This window comes from Aethalodelphis obliquidens, unplaced genomic scaffold (genome assembly GCF_003676395.1).
Source record: "Aethalodelphis obliquidens isolate GAN/ISIS:26980383/991018 unplaced genomic scaffold, ASM367639v1 scaffold8, whole genome shotgun sequence".
NCBI lineage: Eukaryota > Metazoa > Chordata > Mammalia > Artiodactyla > Delphinidae > Aethalodelphis > Aethalodelphis obliquidens.
The window spans coordinates 48,163,005-48,182,568 of record NW_020837952.1 but is presented as its reverse complement, the minus strand read 5'-3'; the positions used below and the strand labels follow the sequence as shown (position 1 = coordinate 48,182,568).

At 41.2% G+C, this 19,564-nt stretch overlaps 1 protein-coding gene across 2 annotated transcripts in view; it reads right to left on the bottom strand.

Annotated features, from left to right (window-relative positions):
- The window catches only part of CUNH12orf75 (chromosome unknown C12orf75 homolog), a 37,672-nt gene extending 18,677 nt beyond the window's left edge, over window positions 1-18,995 (bottom strand). Inside the window, exons 1-2 of one of the 2 annotated variants that reach the window (XM_027107424.1) lie at window positions 18,712-18,995; window positions 4,301-4,325 (exon numbers count right to left, since the gene is read on the bottom strand). In XM_027107424.1, coding sequence (XP_026963225.1) covers window positions 4,301-4,325; window positions 18,712-18,757 — 71 coding nt within the window. In that variant the 5' untranslated portion in view covers window positions 18,758-18,995. The remainder of the gene's footprint in view (window positions 1-4,300; window positions 4,326-18,711) is intronic. The other variant, XM_027107423.1, reaches the window with a different exon arrangement.
- Window positions 18,996-19,564: the final 569 nt, after the last annotated feature.

The window sequence follows — 19,564 nt, the reverse complement described above, 5'->3', positions numbered from 1 at the left end:
TATGATGATTAAATTTCTATATATCTTCACCCATGCTTTCCTCCTTATCTCAAGTTGCTAAGGGGACCCTTCTATGTTTTTAATCCTTCTTGCATGTTCTAGAATCTATGTACATTGATAACTCCCTCAGCCACACAGATAACACCTCCCCAAACTACCCTCAGCTCTTCGTACTCAACTTGCTCCTACCCTTTTGCCTATGGGCACACCTACCTCTCCTCCATGTAAAAAATAAACAGAAAAAGAAAAACAGACTTCAATATACAAAATCATCCATACACATAACTAGGCAGAAATAATCTCAAAGAAACGCAAGAAAACAGTGTAAAATATTAATGATGATTGTCTCTGGTGGGAGAATAATAGCTGATTTTTTCTTTTTTAAAAAAATACTTTTCCATACTTTCTGAACTTCCTTAGTATTCCTTTTATAACAAATATATTTCTGGGACTTCCCTGGTGGTCCAGTGGTTAAGACTCTGCGCTTCCACTGCAGGGGGCACAGGTTTCAATCCCTGGTTGGAGAACTAAGATCCCACAAGCCACACGGCATGGCCAAAAAAAAAAAAGAAATGTATTTCTTAAAATATGCTTCCTCTTTAAGCTACTAACATCTTTCTATCCCTTACTGCCTTTTTGTTGTAAAACAAAAGACCAGGCATCCCTTCCTCACTCCTAAGTTCGCTTTCACCCTGACTCTATCAGAGAACTCACATCACCCAGCTGAAACCAAGTGACCAGTGTGGCTGTCACTCTACATGCACTGGCTTCTCTTCTCCCTTTAGCCCATGTGATCTCTTTGGATCATCAGCCATCCCTTCCCTTGGCTCAAGTTTGAAACCACAGGGTCATCTTCGCCTCAGATTTTCCTTTCCTTTACTTCCCCATTCAGTCATTCAACGGGTCTTATCAATTGTATTTCCGAGTGCGCCTTGAACACACCACCTCTGCTCCTTTCCAGTGTCCTGTCTGCTGTCTAACCCTCTCGTGGCCTCAGCGCCATTAATCCCCTGTGCCTCCACCCCTCCCCCATCTCACATATCCCACTGCCTTGGGAGTCATCACCCTAAAGCTCAAACACAGTCATGTAATTCCCCACCTTAAAATTCTGAATGGCTCTTGAATGCATATAAAAACCAAGTACAATGACCGGCCTGGCACCAAAGGCCCTCCACAAGCCGGCTCCAGCCCACCAGCCTCATCTTCCACCTCTGCTGAGCCTACACCACAGGCTCAGGGCAGACTGGTTGACTTCCCAGAAGAGCTGGGGCTCTCCTGCACCCATGTGCCTCCTTTCGTGCTCTTTCTCCTGCCCTGGGTTGCCATCCTTCTCCTTCCTACACAAACTCTTACTCACCCTTCAAGACCCAGACAAGCATTAAATTTTGACTATTTAATAATTAACTATTTTAATAATTAACACTTAAAATCACACTGTATTTTGGTCCCCAGTAGCCACTGACCTACTTTAGGGCAGAAATATCATTTTATTTGTTATTAAATCCTGGCTTCTTGCCTATAGAAAACAGGCAAATAAACAGGTAAGTGGAGATATAATAAAAATCCCAAACCTTCCCTAGAGAACTATTTTTATTATATATTAAGGGAGTAATCATAACGTTTCTGACTTGTAAAAAACAATCGTAATTCCCCCCCCCAAAGGCTTTTACGTGGTCTGTACACTATGGTGGTTGCCCTATTTGAGGTTCTGTACTCTTAGCATCCATTACGTGAGTTTGGCCACTTCTTTTGCCTTGAAATCAGTGTCTTCAGATTTAAAACAAAAAGAAAAAATTTAAATCTTCATAATATAAGTTTAAATTGTCTTAATTTCTTAGCTCCTTTCATGGCACCCCCTAATTTCATAGCACCCCCCAATGTTATGGTCAAGCTTTATAAATCTACAGCTTCTGATTTTTTCTTAAAAAAGGGTTTGAATATACCTTTTGTGCAAGGAAAAATAATACTATAATATTCTTCAATTTTTTCCAATTAAATTTACCATATTTATTTTTTAAAGGGTCATTTATTGAGTAAAATTACGTCTTTTTAGTTATAGAACCTATGAGGTACACAAAGCCACAGAAAGTTTAAATTCTAGAGAATTCAGGATTTTAGAAAGTAGTTAAATGGCATCTCATGTCCTGGAGTAGTTAATGTTGACAAAATGTCCACAAAGGTATCACTAAATCTTCTTAGAAATTTCCATGCTTCTGAAAGAAAGAGGAAGTCATGAAATCAATCTCTCCTTAAAGAGAAATGATGGAATTCATTTATTAAACACTATGTCCACAGCACGATACTATTAACTAGAGGGGACTTCTCTCAGTTCCCAAGGGAGAAAAGACAAGGAGATAAATAACACTATAAGCCCAATATGACATATCATAAGACAGGTCCAAGCTGCTGTGAAAGTTCAGAAGAGGAAGACATATCCAGTAGAGAGATCCAGGAAGTTCTTCTCGTAAAGGATAAGATATAAACCCAGGAGAACAGATAGAATTTTCACAGACAGAATTGGGGAAAATGCCATTCCAGGCAGAGGGAACAGCAAAAAAAAACAAGGAGCCAAGACAGGAAACAGGAGGTCAGTTTGAGACCATGAGAGTGGTCTCAGAGCAGGACTTCAGCTCACCTCTGGGTCCTTGGCCTCATTCACTCTCTAACTGCAGGGTTTCCTTCCCCCTAAAGGCTGAAACCTAAAGGGCCTTCCTATTCCCAAAGGATTCTGGGCTCAATCCCGTGGGCAGTGGAGACTAATCAAAAGTTGGGAGTGGAGGGCCCAAAAGGGCAGGGGATTAATCTGGCAACAACATATAGAAAGGGAGGGAGAGACAAGAGAGACCCAGATACTGCAATAACAGGAACAGGTAAGGATGCTGAACACATTGTTGCTAAACGTTTTGGTAATAAACTCAACCACTGTAACCAGGACACTGAAGCATTCTATACTGCCTCCTTTTATATGGGACTCGAAAGTCCCATATAAAAAGCTTATTTAATTCCCAAAAAACTTTACAACCCTATTCTAATCTTCTCCAGATTCCTTTTTATAATTAAAAAAAAAGTCCAACTCTGCTTTTGACGAAAGCTTTTAAGGCCCACCACTCCATTTGCCCCTGCTGTGAAAGCCTTTAAGAAAGCTGGGAACTCGTACATGTGTGCTGGCGGGGAAGATACAGCCAGGCGCTCCTCTGCCCATGCACAGGAGCCTTCACCCCAGCCCCACTCCCAATAAAAACCAAAGCTGCTCACCCATTTCCTTCACTCAGACTGAATGGACCAGTTCGGGAGCCACCCTGCTCTCCCCAGAAAGCCTCATTATGTGAGCAATACACCTTTTCCTACCCTCTTGGTGTGTGTGTGGCACCATCGGTCTTGACATCCAAACCAGCTGGGGTGGCTTGGGCAGAGGTTGATTCCACAATCCATGGAGTGACTGCAAACACTCTTTTTGTTGTTGTCGTTCTTGGGGTTCTCCATCCCCACCTTCTCCCTCCCCCAATCCCAATGTCCAGCTCCCTAATGGCACTTTTTTTTTTTTCCAGAACTGCTGATTTTTATTTATTTTTTTCACTGAAGTATAGTTGATTTACAATGTTGTGTTAGTTTGTGGTATACAGCAAAGTGATCCAGTTATATATTTTCTTCATATTCTCTTCCATTACGGTTTATTACAGAATATTGAATACAGTTTCCTGTGCCACAAACACTCTTAAATAGTGAACTACTGCAGTGTCCTTACTATACCTAGATTTGAGGTAGGAAGATGCAAAGAAGGGGCATGATGGAAACACTGAAAGGGTCCTGTGGTATGAAGTTCAACTCAATACTGATTACCTTGAATGGTCATATACATTCACTCAAACGTCTAATTATCGACTTTAAAACGATTCAGCGTGCATTTGGTAAATGCTTGGCTCCAGGCCCTCCTCACTGGCTAAACTCTAAGATGTTGCATAGTCATAGGAGCTAGGTGCTTAATTCTTCCATAATCACTTGCTTGCAATTAGAAGAAATCTCTACACAAGCTGGTATAGAAACAGAGTTAAACATTTCCCTTTCTTAAAGCTCTGAGTTAAAATGCTAGGGCAACTGAAACGCTAAAATGAAAAGTCACAAACAAACCCATTCTTCAAATAGCCCTTTAGTTATAAACCAAACAATAATCTTAATTTGTGCTCAGTACAGAAAGTACTTCCATGTCTTTTCAGCCAAACCTACATATCTAAAGGTCATAACCATGAAAACAGTGTCTTCCTCAGAAAGAGTTTAGAAAATCATAATATTAAGTACTTACACATCTTTAGCTGCTCCTGCAGGGCCTAGAAAAAAAGAAAAAGATAGTTTTCCATTATCTTGATAGTATTGCTACAAAAATCTTAAGCCCAATACCCAACTAAAATAATATTTTATAAGAGATGAGTTGAGAATATGATTTTTTGAAAGATCCTCTTAAAAAAAGAAAAGGAGAGCAGGAAAATCATAAAATCCAAATCTTCGGTTTAGAATTTATTCTGCCCATTTTTAACAATTCCTATAAATTATAAGGTGTTGTTTCTGAAAGGGATTTTACAGACCGCCCAAACTAATCTGCTCATTTTACAGATGAGCAGATTAGGAAACTGACAGATTTGAGAAATATTTTCTTTTCTAAGCTAGTACCTACATGGAACTGTTATAAGTCACACTATGTACTAATCATACAGTAAAGCAAAGTCACAAGACAAAATGGAGGTGATGTCCTAAATAAATTAGCAAGACTCAAGGATGCCAGCCCAGCTCCAAAAGGAGTAACATACATTTCTAACTCTGCTTCTATTTGCTACTGAACCCTCTCGTTTCTGCTTCCCACTCACGTGGCATAAACAACCCATCTCTTTTGGACCCCAGTCCTATCACTTAACGCAGATTCTCTGCCCACAGCACAGTTCCATCTGCACTTCCTCCCCCTAATATCCTTACCTGAACAATACAGAACTTGGTTCCAACTTTACAAGCCACATGGCATTAAGTAGACTTTAATCTCTTAAAAACTCACTTCCCTCTTGTGACAAATGAGGAAAATAAGAATACCTTTCTCAAAGGTTATTGTGAAGTTCTTTAAAAGATGTATATCCTTATCAAAATACTAATGACATTTTTCAAAGAAATAGAACAAATAATCCTAAAATTTTTATGGAACCACAAGAGACCCTGAATTGCCAAAGCAATCTTGAGAAAGAACAAATCTGGAGGCATCATGCTCCCTGATTTCTAACTATATGACAAAGCTATAGTAATCAAAACAGTATGGTACTGGCAAAAAACAGGTACACAGATCAATGAAACAGACTAGAGAAACCAAAAATAAACCCATGCATACATGGTCAATTAATTTATGACAAATGAGGCAAGAATATACAATAGGGAAAGGACAGTCTCTTCAATAAATGGTGTCGGGAAAACTGGACAGTCATATGCAAAAGAATGAAACTAAACTATTATCTTACATCATATGCAAAAATTAACACAAAATGGATTAAAGACTTAAATGTAAGACCTGATACCATAAAAACTCCTGGAGGAAAACACAGGTGGTAAGCTACTTGACACCAGTCTTGGAAATTAATGCTTGGATCTGATTCCAAAAGCAAAGGCAACAGAAGCAAAAGTAAACAAGTGGGACTACATCAAATTTTAAAACTTCTGCACAGCAAAGGAAACCATCAACAAAATGAAAAGACAACCTACTGAATGGGAAAAAATATTTCTAAATCACATATCTGATTGGGGTTAATATTCTAAATATATAAAGAACTCATGAAACTCAATAGCAAAAAAGAGAGAGAGAGAGAAACCAACCTGATTTTAAAATGCACAAACATCTGAATAGAAATTTTTCCAAAGAAGATATACAGATGGTCAACAGGCACATGAAATGATACTCAATATCACTAATCATCAGAGAAATGCAAATCAAAACTACAAGATATCACCTCACACCTGTTAGAATGGATACTATCAAAAAGACAACAAATAACAAGTATTGGTAAGTGATCTGGAAAAAAGGGGGCACCAGTGCACATGTTGGTGGGAATGTAAATTGGTGCAGCCACTACGGAAAACAGTATGGAAGTTCCTCAAAAAATTAAAAACAGAACTACCATACAATCCAGCAATTCTACTCCTGGGTATTTATCCAAAGAAAACAAAAACACTAATTCAAAAAGATATATACACCCCTATGTTCATTGCAGCATTATCCACAATAGCCAAGATTGAAAACAAGTGTCCATTGCTGGATAAATGGATTAAGGAGATGTGAGATATATATAGATATACCTATATATATAAGAGGCTAGAATAATAGAATTCTACTCAGCAATAAAAAAAAGAAGGAAATCTTGCCATTTGCGAAAACATGGACGGACCTTGAGAGAATTATGCTAAGCAAAATAAGTCAGAGAAAGACACATACCATGTGGTTTCACTTATATGTGGAATCTAAAAAACAAAACAAATGAAAACAAAACAAAAGTCAAAGATATAGAGAAAGGAATGGTGGTTGCCAGAGGGGAGGTGGGTTAGGGAATGGGCAAAACAAGTGACAGGGGTCAAGAGATATAAACTTCCAGTTCTAAAATAAATAAGTCATGGGGATGTCACGTACAGCACAGTGACTACAGTCAATAATACTGTAGAGCATACTTTAAAGTTGCCAAGAGAGTAAATCCTAAAAGTTAACTATGCATGGTGACAGATGGTAACTAGACTTATTGTGGTGATGATCTCACTGTGTATACAAATACAGAATCATTTCATTGTACACCTGAAACCAATACAATGTTATATGTCAATGACATCTCAGTAAAAAAAATTTAATAAATTTTAAAAATTATAAAAAGATGTAAACAGCACAAAGTCTGGCACATAAAAATAGCTCACTAAGTTGTTATTATTAGCAGTCACATTTTCCTTAATATCTCAATTTCCATATCTATGAAATGGGAATTAAATTAACTTCTGCACAAGTCACAGAGGTGTGAAAATAAAGGAAAATGTGCTACAAAATAAACAAGTAAGTCTGCAAAAAAGTTATTGCCAAAACTGTAAAAACTGTACCCCAGTGATATTAATCTAGGATCTATAATTCTGCGAATTCAAAGCAGAGCATAAAGGTAATCAAGACTATGTCTCAAATAAATTCTTTTAAGGCTTTGACCAAACCTGAACTTTGTAACAAACTTGAGTCTTTACTCAGGGAAGAGTAACATTTCTGTTCCCACAATTCTCATTAAAATTATATAAATAAAAACTGCTTTGGAATCTGAGATCATAAAACCAAAAAAGAAAAACGTAAAATTTTTTAAACCTTAACATAAGAACAGTGGAGTGTTTTGATAGGTAAAAATAAAGGATTAGTGCCACCAAAAACCCATAAAAATTAACGTTTTATTTCAGAGTCAAAACAAGCATAAGAATCTGGAAGAAAGTCTAAAAAGAAAATAAATATCCTCATTTTCTTATTTTCATTTTCATGGAAAAGGACAGGGAATGATTGGGGGGTTGCTGCACTCAGGGGAAGGGAGAGCTGGAGGTGTTGGGAACTGATTCTGTGATGTCTTACAGAGAGAAGAAAGCGATCATGATGGGTCATGAGTGCTGGGCCTTTAGAGATGAAGGGCCATCAGGCACAATCCACAGGGAGGGCACAGCAGACAGAAGCTGCCCCACTGTGTCTCAGGGAATGGCAGCAGGGTGGTAGGGAAAGAACAGCGTGGAACTGGAAGGCAGAAGACCCAAGTAAAATTCCTGCTCCAGTATTTGTTTGACAGTCACTAGTTCACCCAGCTTCAGTTTCTAATACTGGGCCGACAAAGGCAGCTGAGAAGACAAAGTACAATAAATGGCTGTGAAATTCACTTCAAAACAGCCACACGTTGCCTCCTCAGTGCCTATTTTAATCAGCCACCAGCAACCCTGCATCCACTTCACCTTGACTGCACCAGGCTCCAGGCACCCTTATGGCCGCTTCCCTGCTGGGTTCACCATCTAACATCCCAGCAGGCTCAAGGCAGATGCCACGTACTACCTTCCAGAAGGAAGTCAGCAGGCCATTTCTTCTGTTCTCAAATGTCCCTCATTTAAAGGGCAACGTCTATTTAATAACTGCAAAGTGAAGGAGGCCAAGAAGTCAAAAACACTAAATCCAGTATATACATATGATTGTAATGTACACTCCATCTTTATAAAAGGGAAGAAGATGTGCATCTTCTTAGGAGCAAGGTAGCAGGGGGTTAATGATAAGGTTATAACCAGGGCAGGTAGAACACGACTCCCGACACACAGCTTCACAGAGAAAAAGGAAAAAAAAAGACGACTGTAATTGTTGAAACCCTCAGCAAAACTATCAGAATATCTAGGCATATAAAATGTGAAATATCTCTTTGTTCTGCAAAAGTATAAAATCATAAAATTATTAGAAATAGAAGAAAAATTCTGATTACCCTCAGTGCAACATTTTAATCACACTTCACCTATGTATTGATTATAATTAACCAGACGGAGAGTTCTTCTCTAGATAATTCATGCAAAAGATCCTTTGACTACAACTATTCAGATAGTGCCAAAATCCCATTTGCTTTAAGTTATGTTTATGGTTCATGTGATTCATCATTTATTGAACAAATATTTATAGTGGTGTAGCTACTTCTTTCAAGCCGTCTGGGATAGAACATTTGTTCCTGTTAGTACCACTTCATTTCCTGCCAAAATGACTCTTTACTATTTGAACATAGCCGTGGTACCTTAATAGAAGGGAGGCAAGGTAAAAATGTTTCTTGTGTGATAAAAGCACCACAAAATATCTAGACCATTAGAATTTTTGTCAGTCAAAAGATTTAATGACGATTTTCCTAAATTGTAGTACTGATAATTATAATTTTAAATATCTTCCTAAAAAGTAGAAGGGGGGAAGGTCTGCTCTCAGAAAAGTATCATATACAGTTCCAGTGACAAATATTGTAAATGGTTAGGGTATGTAAAGAAGAATATTTCCTTCTGAATGTAACTGTTTCTTTAACACTTAAAGATTATTGCTTGTTCACAATATCACTTCACTTCACCGTTATTATGTACACCGTTGGTTTCTTTTTTTTTGGCCGCTCTGCATGGCACGTTGGATTCGCCGACCAGGGATCGAACCTGTGCTCCCCGCAGTGGGAGCGTGGAGTCTTAACCACTGGACCGCCAGGGAAGTCTATACCTTTTATCAATACTTTCATCAAACGATTTTAAAATTGTATTCATGATTCTCCAAGTCAAAAGCCTCAGTCACTTAAAAATGCATAGCAAATTCAATTTATTTTAAACATTTAAAAAACTTAATCTGATATTGAGGAGTCACAGAAAGGTATTTGATTTTTGTTCCCCATTCCTGGCACAGAGCTTCTAGAACCCTTGGAATTTCCTGAGAGATAGGGGTGATAGGAACCTCTTTCATTCCAATGAGGAGACTCTTGGCAGCCCCTACAGAGCTTCAGGACGGGAGCTGGTCACCAGAAAAGGCAAGGCTTGATTAGAAGCTTGGAACTTTCAGCCCCATTCCCTGTCCTCCTGGGAAAAGAGAGGGGCTGGAGATTAAGTTAATCAGCAATGGCCAATGATTTGAACAATCATGCCTATGTAGTGAAACCTCCATAAAAAACCCTATAAGGGGCTTCCCTGGTGGCGCAGTGGTTGAGAGTCCGCCTGCCGATGCAGGGGACACGGGTTCGTGCCCCGGTCCGGGAAGATCCCACATGCTGCGGAGCGGCTGGGCCCGTGAGCCATGGCCGCTGAGCCTGCGCGTCCGGAGCCTGTGCTCCGCAACGGGAGAGGCCACAACAGCGAGAGGCCCGCGTACCGCAAAAACAAACAAACAAAAAAACCCTATAAGGACAGGGTTCTGAGTTGAACACATCCATGTGCCAGGAGGGGGCAGCCCCCAACTCCATGGAGACAGAGACCCCCTGCCCCTGAGACCCTTAACATGTCCCCTGTACCTCTTCATCTGGCTGTTCATTTGTGTCCTTTATAAGAAACTGGTATGTTTAAACCAGTAAGAAAAGTGCCTTCCTGAACTCTGTGAGGCATTCTAGCAAATTGTCAAATCTGAGGAGGGGGGCTGTGAGAACCCCCAAATTTGCTGTCAAGTCAGATGGCAATGCAAGTAAGCTGGGGACCTGATCCTTGCTACTGGCATCTGAGGTGAGACCATCTCGGGGGACTGAGCCCTCAAACCTGTGGTGACAGACACTAACTCTGGGTAGGAGCATCAGAATTGAACTGGATGGTAGGACAGCCCAGCTGGTGTACGAGAACTGGAGAAGTGGATAGCATCTGGAGAGAATAAACCTCTCAGATATTCTTCATGTTTTACAAAAATCAGGTACCCCCATAAAAATCGGGTACCCCCTGAACAACCTTGAAATGCTTTATGAATCACACCAAGATTAAGTTGCACTGTATTTGCTTCAGCAAATAATTATTTATGCTCCAGGTATAGTTTGTAAACTATATTTTCTTATTTTATCCCATTCCCAGAACAAGTGCAGAAAAAGCCTTGTGTATTAGTTCCACAGCGCTGCTGTAACGAATCACCCCTAGTTGGGTGGCTTAAATCAACAGAAATACGTGCTCTCAGAATTCTGGAGGCCAGAAGTACAAAATCAAGGTGTCAGGAGTTCCCAACTACCTACAGAGGCTCCGGGGAAGAATCCGTTCTAGGCCTCTTAGCATCTGGTGGCAGTAGGCCCTCCTTGGCATTATTTGGCTTGTGCGTTTCTGTTCTACACCTGTTCTCACACCACCTTCTCTCTGTATCTCTGTCTTCTCCTCGTCTGTCTCTTATAAGGAAACTTATCACTGGATTTAGGGCCTACCCAGACAACCTAGGATGATGTCCTCATCTCAAAATTCTTCATTTAATTATACCTGCAAAGACCCTTTTTCGAAACAAGATAGCATTCACACATTCCAGGGATTAGGATGCGAACATATCTTTTTAGAGGTCACCATTCAACCCACTATACCTTCTCATCCCTGGCCTCCTCCACCTCTCCAAAAACAGAAATTCCCTTTTGAAAAGAAATACATAGCAAAATTAATCTTGGGGGAGAATTAAGTTTAATATGACATATCATACATTCTGCAAACACAGACAAAATTTTATTCCTTGTGCATGAGAAAGCCAGCTGCAAGATACTACATCAGTTCAGTGATATTAAGTAGATATTTATAACACCTTGGTTCCTATAGACAGATGTTCCTTTGTAATCTAATCAGTCTTATAAGTTAAAAAGATTGAGCTGTACTGCCCAGTATGTTTTCAATATTGTTCAGAGTCATACGTTTATTGTTATGAGTTTCCTTACATGTGCCAAATTCTAATATAAAGAAAATATTTCTCTCTTTTAAAAGGTCACATACATCTGTCTATTAGAGAATATAGTCTATTAATGCCTTTTTCATCACTGTTCTCTATGCACTTTATAGCTTTCATGTAACATACTGGAAATATTCACAAGTAAATGAATTGCTAAATTACATATTAAATCATGTCTCTTTGTTCAGACTGAGTAGTGATAATTTAAACACACACACCAAAAAATAAAACTATGTATATGAAGAATTTCTAAAAGGTACTAAAGATTTACAAATCACTCTTCTTTCAGCATAAATCATCAGAAATATAAATGATTATGGCTCTCATGGGAAATAATAAAAATATGCAGAAACATTTTACTCTTTATTTGTTTTATAAAAGAAAAACGTCCCTCTGAGAACTGTATAAACATAACTACAGAAAAATAAACAGAGCTCCCTCTAATTTTGACAGCTTGCTACGTCTCCTCTGACCCATAATAGTTCTAAAACTATGTCATAGTCTCAATTTGGCCCAAAGAAGGAGAACAACAGCTCTTTAGTTCATCTAAAGCAGTGTTTATTTTTTAATAAGCCAGTAAGAGATACAGATTCATTAGTCATTTCTTCAGTAATGCAGAAAAAAATTCAGGTCAACGTGTCCTAGAAATATAATTTTTTTAAAGTATAGTTGCTTTACAATATTATATTTCAGGTGTAGAACATAGGATTCAATATTTTTATAGATTATGCACCAAACTTATTAAAATATTATTGACTATATTCCTTGTGCTGTACCTTACATCCCTGTGACTTACTTATTTTATAATTGGTAGTTTGTACCTCTTAATCCCCTTCATCTATTTCACCCGTAACTCCACCCCCAACCCCTGGCAGCCACTAGTTTGTTTTCTGTATCTGTGAATCTGTTTCTGTTTTGTTATAGTTATTCATTTGTTTCATTTTTTAGATTCAACATGTAAGTGATAACATAGAGTATTTGTCATTTTCTGTCTGACTTATTTTACTTAGCATAATACCCTCTAGCTCCATCCATGTTACTGCAAATACAATTATGTTAATGAACGTGGAAGCTCTTACAGAAAATCTCTTTGCTTACAGGTTGTCCTTGCTGAGTAGCTATGCTTTCAGCAGGTAAAAATTAATAAATAAAGGTAGCCGTATAAGTACAGACATAAGGTAACACGTTGACAGTTAGCTGCTATAATTTAAGCCATGTCTAGATTGAGCTGTAAGTGGCTCATGGCAGAACTTGGGTAATTCACTTGGGTCACCTTCGTGAACCATTCACATGGTTGCAACATCAATTCTGGGGAGTTGGAACAAGTGAACCTCCTGATTCTGCTGCATCAGTGGTAACTGTCTGAGCACAGGCGTTTCCACACCCCCCATCATTCACATCACGTCAAACGCGGTACACCCAAGAGTATATGGATGGCCTGCATCCTCTTACCTTCCTTTAGAGGAAGTAACATCTCCCAGTCGCCCAGGCTTTAAGAGTTTGGGTTCATTTTTCCTTCTCCCTTCCCCTTCCTCCCGCACATGGAGCCCATCCTCAGCCTAGCTGGCTTCCAGGGGTCCCTGACATCAATGCCTCCATCACTCACCGACGGCCCTCTCACTTCACTCACTCCTGACAACAGCGTTAACTTATGTCACTCTACATGCTCACTCTTTCCTTCTATACCAGTCATGAATGTCTTTCCCTATATTAATAATAAATAGCATACTGAGTACTTACATGAGGCACTGCTCTAAGCACTTTACATATATTAACTCATTTAATCTTGAGTAGGTTCTATAACTACTCTCCCATTTTACAGCTGAGGAAACTAAGGTACAGACAGTTTAAGCAAGTGGCCCAAGGTCATGCAGCTGATAAATGATGAAAGCAGGATTCAAACTAGGATTTTTTGGCTCCAGTGCCTCCTCTCAATTCTGAGGCCTTCCTGCCTCTCTGTCCTCCTCACCCCCATCCTAACTGTTCTTACTTCCAACACCCTGCTACCAACATGAACTACTAACCCAGTCAGGCCTGACTTCTCACTGCCCTGAAATGCACCGAACCCATTTCTGTCCCTATGTTTTCATACGGCTCTAAAAATGCCCTCCCTTCTGTTTTCTGCTTATTCAAATCCTACCTATTCTTCAAAGTCAAATTGAGTCCCACCTCCTCCAAGCAGGCTTCCCTGATTGCTTAAGGTTTTATTTCATTCCCTCCAGTGTTACATCAGTCACAGGGTACATGATGAAAATTTAGGACTCAATTTTACAACTTCTTTGTTTCCCCAATATAGTTATTCATTCAACAAAAGAAAAAATTTTAAGACCCTAAAAATTCCATTGAAAGTTTGGATATTGGTCTAGAGGCTGAGGGTCCAGCTGTGAACAAGATGTGCGAGGCTCTCATGAGGCCTACCTTTGGGGAAGGGGAAAAAAAAAACAATAAATAAATTAACAAAATATCAGCTCTCCAGCAAAGAGTGGTTCAAACAGATAGAAAACAAGAATGAGTTCAGCATAAAGAACAGAAAGAAGGATGGTGGGGCTGGGACCTAAGTGAGCTGGGGGGACGTAGCACAAGATATTAATGACTTCTTTGATGATATCAGCAAAATTTTATAGTATTTCCCCCCCCCACATGGCCTGGACTAATGCTGAGCACGGTGGAAGAATTTTAATACTACCAAACCATTTACAGATGTAGATTAAGGCCGGACCATACAGCTACAGCAAAAGAAGAGAATGCAATTACCTGTCTAATTGAGGATAAGGAGATAACTAACCTAAGTAACTGGACTCAAAAGAATTAGAGTAACTCCCTGGGTACACTGATAAAATAGGCTAAAGAACTGGTAAATTCCTCCTCCACGCCTTCTCAGACTATTAGTATATAAATAACAGAAGAACCATTATAGAAACATTCTAGTAGTAAGCTATGGTCAGATAGCTGCCAGTTACACATCTCTGGTGGAAAACCTACAACTCATCAATTCAATCAACTACCATGAGCAGAACACTTCTGAAATGACTCTGCCCTGCAAAAAGCTTCTACAGCCTGCAAAATAGCCTGCATCGAGATAGGCTCTTGTAGATATCTGGAACCGTGCAAACTTTGAAGGGATTTTCTGGTTCACATAAAATAGGATTTTCTGGTTTACATTACAGACTTGCTCAACAATCTACATGTATGACTGTATACAGGAAACGACTGACCTGTTGTGGATCATCAGTTCAAATGCAAGGGTGTTCGTGTCTCAGCCTAATTAGAGAATACATTCAAGGGAAAACAAACGGATAGAGAATCTGATTGCTGAGTGAGAGAGTGGTGGGGACGGAGAGCAGAGAAAAACACACAGAAAGCAAAAGCTCCCTGCCCTATAGCAAATGGAACTCCTTAAAAATGGACTCTTTATGTCAGAAAGAGAAAGATAAATACCATATGATACCACTTATATGTGGAATCTAAAATATGACACAAATGAACCTACCTATGAAACAGAAACAGACTCACAGACATAGAGAACAGACTTGTGGTTGCCAAGGCGGAGGGAGGGTGAGAGAGGGATAGAGTGGGCATTTGGGGTTAGCAGATGCAAACTATTATATATAGGATGGATAAATAACAAGGTCCTACCGTATAGCACAAAGAACTATATTTAATATCCTGAGATAAACCATAATGGAAAAGAATATAAAAAAGTATATATATGTATAACTGAATCACTTTGCTGTACAGCAGAAATTAACAAAATGTTATAAATCTACTATACTTCAATTTTTAAAAATGGACTCTTTAACCCAGATGTTTCTCTACAGTTTAGGGTCTAGACTCTACACTATGCAGGAAAAATGTACTGAGTCTTCAATGAATGGAAAATACAAGAAGTCCTTGTATAATTCTAAGTTGGGAAAAATCAAATTCCTACATTGAGAGGGTGATCTTATTAAAACATTAGAATGGAGAGAGCGCTTGTGTAAGCAGAACGGTTCTCATGATCCCATCTACACTGAAGCACTGATAGCTTGACTCCTCCCCAAAGATTTCTCCGATTAAACTAGCATCTTATTCAACATCTCCTGGGCATTTGGACGTTCGATGTATATTCTACTACACCTTGCTTTGCAACTGTTCTCAAATGGTTAACCCTCCTACCTAGACAATCACCTTCTTAAGAGGGGGAGAGTTTGATTTCATTCTACAATCATCCCTTGCTGGCTGCCCCTACCCTTGCCCTAAAATTTCCTAAAAGGGTACAAAGCTTTGCACATAGAGTTAGAAATCTACTATAAAGGAAATCTAACCTGAATTATCTAGGGACTGAATGATCTGATTCCTTCTGGCCATTTGACCATCGTACTGCACTTTAGTTTTTCTACATGTTGGACATACAGAATCAAATTTACTCAAGTACACCACTAAATATCAATTTGTCATAGAAACCAATTTCACCAGACAAAAGCCAAGAAAAGCAGTTGTCCAGATAGCTCAGGGAAAACAGAAACAATTATCTGGTTTTACCTGAATTACTTAGGTAGTAAAACAGGGCTTACAATGGAGATTTCAGGTTGGGGGCATCATTATAAAGTGCAAACGCATCCTCTGAAAGTAGATTTGCCATGTTCTTATAGAAAAATATTCAAGGAAAACCATTTCACCTTCAACGTTGTAGTTTCTACTACTATATAATAATTACAGTACAGAGTACAAAAAAGTAAAATGAAATGCCCACAGTAACACAGCCAGCACAGTGCCAATGTCAAGCTTGAGCCTCACTCTCCAGACTCAAGTTCAGCACCTGCCCACCATCTTTCTCTGAACTGTTTTCTTAACCTTCCATCTCTCCTCCTTTCTGAAACAGAAGTCCTACCACCAGCTGATAGAAAATTTCAAAATAACAATGAACAAATCCCGAAGCTAGCCAGCTGGATTCACTAGCAGAGAAATGTTTGGGGGGGTGACTTCTCAGAGACAAGGGCAGAGCCATCAAAGAAGTGATGCAACAACTCCCAACTCAAATGTTTTCTCCTCCTTCATGTTTTACAGTCTGCCCTCGGCATCTTGCTCTTCTCTGAACATACAGTAATTTTTAGCAAAGAGCGAGCTTGAGGAGAGAACAGCATGCTCTTACGGGAGCTGTCCTTCGTGAACAAAAGTGAGGCTACTCATCAAGAAGACATGCACTTGGAGTGTTTTTTTTCAATATAACTGTATTTCCCTTTACATAATAAGGGATGTGCTCCTGGGGTGGGGGGGGGGAAAGGTCAACCAAATATTTGTAAAGAGGATTATATTTTCTCTGTTTGTTACATTACCATTGCAGAGCTCCCTTATCATCATTCTGGTTTAGCAGTAGAACTCCTCCCTCTATCCCCAAACCTGACAAGCAGTTCATTAATAAACAAAAATGTAAATGAAGTAAACTAGCTCCACTTTAAAGGAAATCTGTTACAAATCCTTCCTATGATTTCCTTTTTTGTGTATTGTGGTTAATGGTTCTTAACCTTTTTAAAAGTAGGGTGAACATGCAGTGGAAGGCGTAGGGCCACAGTGCATGTTAGATCGAGAGATATACACTTGACACTTGAACAGCGCAGGGGTTAGGGGCCTCAACCCTCCACAGAGTTGAAAATCCGAGTATAACTTATGGTCAGCCCTCTATATCCACAGTTCCACATCCTCGGATTCAAACGACCAAAGAGCGTGTAGTACTATAGTATTTACTATTGAAAACTATCCGTGTATAAGTGGACCTGTACAGTTCAACCTCATGTTGCTCAAGGGTCAATTGTAATTCCTGGTGCAGGATATGGCCTTGACACTGTTCCAGGTTTCCACGCAGAGCTCTCTGGCCACTCTCAAGTTAGAATCCTGTCCTTGCCTTAAGGCACTAACTAAGCTAACTAACCTATGTCACTGTTACAGGAATTGAAAAATGTGTTCCCCAGTGGCTCTCTGCCTATCACAAGATTGAGAACTTAATTCGCGATGGTAAATGTTACCTGCAAGAGATAAACTTTTCAATAAATTATTACCTGGGTTCATTCAAAGCTCTAGGACTAGAATCCCACATATTGTAGCACCGTTTCTTAAAATATTCCATTTGTGTGGTCACCGACAGCCAAAGAGGAATAACAAACTTGGCCAATTAAATGAGCAGATTTCCATATCTGATCCCATACGTGAACATCAAAATAAATTTTAAATAAATGAAAAAGGCTTAAATTTTAAACTACATCTTCCAGGAGGTCTGGGTTAAGGGAAGTGACAGACCCAAGGTCACAAAGTCATTGACAGGGCATCCATGCCCGCCTAGGAAAATACTGCAGCATCAGAGTGCTGTTCCCATTTGCTGGCTAGGATGGAATGTGGCATCTGATTGATCTCAACTGGATGAGATATGAGTTCTTTATCCAAAAGACACCAAAATAGGTCGGCAGATATTACTCAAAACAGATCCAGACTCGTAAATCAGTAGACACTAGCTGGGTCAAAGAGAACGGTTGAGTTTTGGAATAAGTCACTCGATACAAAGCCTGGCTGACTGCGTAAATCTGTAAAAGACTTCCCCTGCCAATCAACAAAATGAAGAGGTGTAAACAAAACTTTCAATATTTTTTTATTTTTTAAATGAAAAATATACGAACAGATCACTGCTAATATTAAAGCTCTGTCACACATATTCTAAAGCATCCTCAATACTGCAGGTTCTCGGAGAAATCGTACAAGCAGCCCAGCGGGTCTTAAGCATCAAGACAGACTCGGATGAATTTTTAGAGCCCTGTTTGCAGTTCTTCCCAACGCACTAGCACCCCCCTCCCCCCAAAAAAGTCCTGAATTGTTCTGCTGCACTTTTCCAGGTGCAGCCTCTGGGTTCCGAGGGGCTGGGGGCGAGGCCTGCGGGAGCGACTGCGGGACGACGGGGTGCGGACGCCGGCCACGAGTAGGAACCCTCTCTCCCAGGAGGGTTCCGGGTCTACGCGCTGCAGGGGAGCCCCGCCGCCAGGACTCCCCGCGCTCCCTCCGCAGGATCGCTCTGCAGGCTCGCCTCGTCCCGGCGCGACCGCCCCCCGCACAGGGGGGACATGCCCTGCTTTCGGTCTTTCCAAAACCGGACAGTCTGCACCTGTCCCGAAAATGGGGACGGGGAGAGGGGGCTGCTCGCCCGCCCTGCCCGAGGTCCCTGCATCCTTCCTTCTCGCCGCCTCTCTCCTGGCCTCTCCCGCAGAGGCGGCCCGCCCTGCAGAGCTCCCCACAGCCCCCGAGTCGCCGTCACCGCGCCCCCAGCCGCCCGCCGCGCTCACCTTGGCCCGCGCCCGCGCTGGTGGCGGTGGAGTTCCCGCAGCCCATCGCGCCGCCGTCCAGGGAAGCCGCGCTCGGAAGCTGGCAGCCGCAGATCCTGGGGGCGGAGACGGAGGCGGAGGGCGTCGCGCCCCTGGCGGGAGGCCGGCAGGAAACACACTGGGCGGAGGGGCGCGCGGGGACAGCCCCCTCCAGCTACCGACGGGCGCAAACCTGGGCGCCGCAGGCTTGGGCTGGCCGGGACGGAAACCACCGGGCAACCCTCGCCCCCGCCGCGCCCGGCTCTGGGACCCAGCAGGACCCACCCGTCACCTGGGCAACCGCGGCGCCGGCCAATCCGCAGCCTCCTGCGGGCTCCCCGGCTGGGCATTGGTCGTCGTTAAGAGGGGGCGGGAGTTTAAAGTAGGTTGGGGCGAGGGCGGGGCCGAGGGGCGTTGCCGGTGCAGGCTGGAGGGTGAGGCTGGACGGCAGAGGATGCCCACCTGCTTGCCTTCCACATCCTCTTTGCCTTTTCTTCCTTTTCGCCACTTCCCCTCCCTGCTCCAGGATGTGGGGAGGAGAGGAAGTGTCAGGAAACAGCTGTTTTGAGCACGGTGGGCGCGCAAAATATGTTACATACTGAAGCCAACACTGAAATCCATTTCTGCTCTAACAGAAAACCAATGCAACTCTGTTCCCCCATCCACAGTTGCAACATAAGTCTTCCCCATGTTGGTCATATTAACCTACTCGACTTTAAAATGGATATCTGCCACAATTGTGATGATCTGGATCCAGAACCTTGAGGCAGGAGATAGGTGGGCCCCAGGCTGAGCAGCTGGAATCTGTCCCCTGTGGACAGATACTCCAAGATAA